This window comes from Canis lupus, unplaced genomic scaffold, assembly GCF_011100685.1.
Source record: "Canis lupus familiaris isolate Mischka breed German Shepherd unplaced genomic scaffold, alternate assembly UU_Cfam_GSD_1.0 chrUn_S462H623, whole genome shotgun sequence".
NCBI lineage: Eukaryota > Metazoa > Chordata > Mammalia > Carnivora > Canidae > Canis > Canis lupus.
In genome coordinates, this window is record NW_023331394.1 from 1 (window position 1) to 5,505 (window position 5,505).

Consider the following 5,505-nt stretch of genomic DNA (forward strand, 5'->3'; position numbering starts at 1 on the left):
GGTTCCCATGTACAGGAACTAGCTCAACATCCCCGTACATTTGAAGGACCCACACCTTTATTGTTGAACGTCAAAATTTTCTCTCCACTCTCTCGCTTGTTTTCTTTTCCTCCCCCTCTCTTCCCATTTTTGCTGCTTCGCTTAGCCTCCCCTTTTTCACTGATTTCTCCTTCTCCCTTGCGTCGTGCTTCGTTTCAGGGCCCTCCTTCAAGCTATCGTTTGTTTATGCCTCACTCTCCCCCCTGTACTATACCATCCTTCCCCCTCTTCCATGAAGCAGTATCCAGTGGAAACGCAACTGGGGACTAGTCTGGAGGACAGAAGGGCTGATGGTTCCTGTCCACCACCCCCTCACTGACAACCCACACTAGGGTCCCATACGCAGCCACACTGGGACAGCAGGGAGTTACCCCCCATCTCTTAGCGAGAGCGGGGGAGGCCGGAACTCCGGGGCCTGTGTGCTGCAAGTCCCCCACCTCCACCTGCCACATGTACCCCAACCCCCGTGGCCACCTCCTTCCTCTCCACATTCAGAGTCTCCACACCCGTTCCTGGGCAGCCCAAAAAAAAAAAATCTCCTTACACTGGCTGGACCAGCCCAGTCCCCGGGTGCCCCCCTCAGGTCCCCTCCATGGTTTACACTCACATCAGAGGGAAAACGGGAACCTTTTGTCGCCTTAAGCCCAATAAGCGCAAGGGCTCTCCAGGCCAGGTGCTGATGTGCGCAGTGAGGCCACAGGACAGGGGGGACACCTTTGGGGGCGAATGGGGTTGGTAGGTGGTGGCAAGGAGACCACAAGCCTGTTGACCTTTTCTGCCTGCGCGCCCAAGGGAGGGAAAGCCAGATCTGGATCTGATGTTCCCTGAAGTGCCTGACAAAAAACGGTGCCAAATACTGTCCAAATACTTCATAGTTTGTTGAATCTCTGGGTGCGGGGTCCTGAGTGCAGATCCTGCCTTGCCTTAGGAGCTGGGTCACTTGGTCTCAGCTGCTCCTGGGGGGAGGCAGGGGCGGTGCTTCCCGCCCTCGAGTTATGGGGTTGTTTTCGGGCCTGTCTTCCCCTCCTCCCTATTTTATGCTACCTCTTTTTTTCCCCCCCCCCCCCCCCCCCCTCCTCCCCCCCGCCCCCCCCCCCCCCCCCCCTCCCCCCCCCCCCCCCCTCCCCCTCCTCCCCCACCCCCCCCCCCCCCCCCCCCCCCCCCCCCCCCCCCCCCCCCCCCCCCCCCCCTCCCCCCCCCCCCCCCCCCCCCCCCCCCCCCCTCCCCCCCCCCCCCCCCCCCCCCCCCCCCCCCCCCCCCCCCCCCCCCCCCCCCCCCCCCCCCCCCCCCCCCCCCCCCCCCCCCCCCCCCCCCCCCCCCCCCCCCCCCCCCCCCCCCCCCCCCCCCCCCCCCCCCCCCCCCCCCCCCCCCCCACCCCCCCCGCCACCCCCCTGTTTTTTTTTTTTTTTTTTTTTTTTTGTATTTTTATTTTGTTTAATGTAGTCTTCGCGTGGCTTTTTAAGCCCTTTCCCTTTACTTAGGCGCCTCCCCCCCCCCCCCCCCCCCCCCCCCCCCCCTCCCCCCCCCTCCCCCCCCCCCCCTCCCCCCCCCCCCCCCCCCACCCCCCCCCCCCCCCCCCCCCCCCCCTTCCCCAGTAATGAATCATTCTTGCTTCCTTCATGGGCTTCATCTTCCCTCACGCGGTGACCCCCCACCCCACCCCCCCCCCCCCCCCCCCCCCCCCCACCCTCCCACCCCCCCACCCCCCCCACCCCCCGCACCCCCCCCCCCCCCCCCCCCCCTCCCCTCCCCCCCCCCCCCCCCCCCCCCACCCCCCCCCCCCCCCCCCCCCCCCCCCCCCCCCCCCCCCCCCCCCCCCCCCACCCCCCCCCCCCCCCCCCTCCCCCCCCCCCCCCCCCCACCCCCCCCCCCCCCACCCCCCCCCCCCCCCCCCCCCCCCCCCCCCCCCCCCCCCACCCCCCCCCCCCCCCCCCCCCCCCCCCCCCCCCCCCCCCCCCCCCCCCCCCCCCCCCCCCCCCCCCCCCCCCCCCCCCCCCCCACCCCCCCCCCCCCCCCCCCCCCCCCCCCCCCCCCCCCCCCCCCACCCCCCCCTCCCCCCCCCCCCCCCCCCCCCCCCCCCCCCCCCACCCCCCGCCCCCCCCCGCCCCCCCACCCCCTCCCCTCCTCCTTCCCCGCTTCCCACCCTCGCCCCCTCCCCTCTCCTCCCAGGACCTTCCCTCCCCTAGGAAGCTGCCCCTCTGCCCCTCAGATTCTCTTCGAATCATCATCTCCTCCCCAGCGGCACGGAGGATGGGCCTTCGGCTCAGCGCCCGCTGACAAACCCACTGCCCAGCCGTGGCCCCGGCTCCATCCCCAGTACCGCCAGGCCTTGAGAGACCGGGCCGGGGACAGTGGCCCACAAGACGCTAGGCCCAGGAGCAGAGTGCTGGAACCGCCCGGGTCTCACCGCCTGAAAGGAACCGTGTGGCGAGGCGGGTCCTTCGCCCCTGCCCAGGGCCTCCGCGCGGGCGCGTGCCAGGCCGAGGTCTCGTCACTAGCCCCGCGATCAGGCCATCCCCCCGGGGAGGCCCCGAAAACCCCCGTCCCGTCACCGTGGGGTGGCCGCGCGGCGGGCTGAGGCACCCGCATCTCTGTCTACCCTACCCCCGGGCGATCTCCGCCAACCTGCGATGCGGGGACTTGACAGGCGCGGGGGGGCCGGCGGTTAGAGCGGTGATTGCCGCCCCGGCGCAGGAGGGGGGGCAGCGCCCCGGTGCGTCCGCGCGGCTCCGGGCTCCCCTAGCGGCACCTGGGCTGCCCCCGCCGCGCCAGCCTTCCTGCCCCGGGCGGACTCCGAGCCGTGGGCCCCGGCGCCCGCCGGCGCCCCTTCTTTTGCCGGGGCGCGGCCGCCTGGTCGTGGGCGCGCGAGTCCGGAGTGACGGCCCTTCCGCCGCGGCCTCCCCCCGCCTCCCGCTCCGCGTCCGCCCGAGCCCCACGGGAAGGGGCCGGCGCCCGCCTCGCCCACCTCCCTGCACGCCCGCGGCCCGCGCCCCGGCTCCCCGCGCTGCGCCGCCCGCACGGCCCCCCGCAGCCAGCAGCGCCAGGACCTCGCCCAGCCCGCCTCGGGCGCCGCCGCCCTCCCGCCTTGGCGGCCGCCTTCCCGGGCCTCCCGCGCGGCCAGCAGGCCACGAGCTCCAGGAGGTGCCCCTCGCCGTCCGCCCAGCCCTCGGGAGGCCACGCGGCGCCCTCTCGCCCCGGGAGCGGAGCGCGGCCGGGCGCGGCCAGGGAGCAGAGGACTCCCGCAGGCTCCCGTCGCGCGTGGCCTCCCGCAGCGCCACGGCGTCCACCCGGCCTGCGTCCTCCACCTGCACGCGGGCTCCCCCGGTCCCGGGCCATGACGCGGAGGACCTCGGGGGGCGCATCCGTCCGCTCTGTCTCTGCTCCAGCCCAGGACCTCCATCACCGCCGCGATCTTCTGCAGCTCCTCCCGGGCCGATGGGTCCGACGGGTCCGTGGAGGCCACGATGGCCACGAACTCGGGGTGCTCCAGCCCCTCGTCGCCGGGCTCCCCGTGTGGCCGCGGCGGGCCGTCCGCAGCGTCGCCGTCGGCGGGCTCCTGTCCCCCGCGGCTCGCACGCCAAGCAGGGCCGCCAGGTCCGGGACGGCCTCCCGCCCCGGGGCTCCTGCTCGGCTCCGTGGGTCACCGTCCCCAGGGCCAGGAACTCGCGGGGCCCCTCTCCTGCCGCTCGGCAGGGCCCACTCCTTCCTGCTCAGCTCCTGGGCGGCCTCGTGCAGCGCGGCGGACAGCGCGCTCGGAGCCTCGGCGGCGCTCTCGCTCGGGTCGCCCTGCTCCGGCCCCGCAGCACGACCCCCAGGCTGCCCTGGGCGGAGGCGTCCGAGGCGTCCGACTCCCGCCTGGCGTCCGTGGGCCGCCCTCCCCGCTCGGCCTGCCTGCCCCCCTGGGACCCCGCTGCCTCTGCCTCTGTTTCTGCGCCCCCGGCGGCCCCTCCTCGCAGGGGACCAGCCTTCCTGGCGGCGGGCTCTGCGCCCTGGGCCCGGGTCTCCGAGGAGGCCGAGGCTGCAGACGGGACACTGTCCCCGGGGTCCCCCGGGCCCTGCGGCCTGCCGGGCTCCTCATCCAGCAGGAGGCGTCTCATCTGCCTCAGGACTCCTGTGTCCTCGGCCGGGTCCTGACACACAACCCTCCGGACGCCGTCGGTGCCCGGGATCTCCCTGGGGACGCGCGCGGGTTGATGTCCTCCACAAACTCCACCAGGGCAGCCTTGGCCTTTGGTCTGTCGCCGCCGGGTGTTCCACAGCCTGAAGGTGCCAGGGGCAGGGAAGGCCGGCTGCAAGAGGCTTCGATGGCTGCCCTCTCCAGGCCGTCTGGGATGCCGGTGACAGCAGGTCCAGGTGCGCGTCCACATGCAGCCCCTGGCCCAGTCCCGCACAGGCTGGTGGCCATGGTGAGGCTGCCCTCTGGCGCCGATCGCAGGGCCAGGGGGGGATCTGGGTCGGACGTGGGCTGCGGTGCCGGGTGGCAAGTCCGCCCTGGAACAGCCCGCAGTCTTGGGATCAGGTTCAGGTGAATGTGGCAGGTGGGGCTACGGATTCAGGGCCTCTGCTGCCTCTAGCCCGCTGAGGCTGAAAGCAGCAGCCTGTTCCTGATGCCCCCTCTCCTGGGCTGTTGGAGAATCCGCAGGGGGCTTACATATCTGCTTGCTGGTTTGGCCTGGGTTGGCTGGTCTGGCTTTCAGCCAGGTTGAAGCCCCAGGGAGCAACAGCTCTCCTTTCCACCCCCACTGCCTCCAACTGCTGGGCAATCCTGGTGTGGATCACTAGTCTCCCCGCTCTAGCCAAGTGTGAACATGCACCCCCTTCTTCATCCTGGCGGTTTCTCTCTGCCAACCCTAGTGTAGGAAGCAGGCTTAGGCTGGGTGCTGGCATCCTTCTTCCCCCCATTGGCTATTCGATTTCCATGGCAACCCTTTTGAGACTGTTGCCAGGGGGCTGAACATTTGAAGGAGCTCACTGGGACCTTTCCAGTGATTCAAGGAGGCAGATCTCACCCAGAGAACTAGGTCTCAGTAACCTAGGACCAATCCCAGGAAAGCAGGCTTTAGTGGGGGGTTACTCTGTGATCTGAGATGAGTTTATGTTTAGGGCCAGGGGGTCTGGATTGAAGCTGAAGCTGAAGCTGGGTGTGGGGGGTGCAAGTGGCAGGTCCATGTCCAGGCAGGGCTATGTGGCCAGAGGTGGCTGGATGAAACCCAGGCTGAGCAGACCTCACCCTGTGGGCCTGGCCTGCTGGGTGCTGGTGCACCACCCCTGTCGAGGGTCCCACAGACTTCTGAGCAGCCACTGCTACCAGGACCACGGTCGGGATTTCTCTGTAGTACAGAGTAGGTATGGGGCCCAGAGGTGGTGATTGCCCACAGGAGGGCCTTTGGGCTTTCAGAGAATTCTCTAGGACACCACAAATGATCATAATCCTAGTGACCCCCAGGAGGTCACTCTAATGATATC

At 70.8% G+C, this 5,505-nt stretch overlaps 1 protein-coding gene across 1 annotated transcript; it reads right to left on the bottom strand.

The window, feature by feature from the left end:
• Window positions 1–2,639: 2,639 nt before the first annotated feature.
• LOC119879228 (paraneoplastic antigen-like protein 8B) lies at window positions 2,640–4,406 on the bottom strand. The gene is made up of 3 exons (XM_038589617.1): window positions 3,816–4,406; window positions 3,434–3,595; window positions 2,640–3,344 (listed from the first exon to the last, which is right to left on the bottom strand). Exons 1-3 carry the CDS (start codon window positions 4,404–4,406, stop codon window positions 2,640–2,642), a joined length of 1,458 nt encoding a protein of 485 aa, XP_038445545.1.
• Between the last annotated feature and the right edge of the window lie 1,099 nt (window positions 4,407–5,505).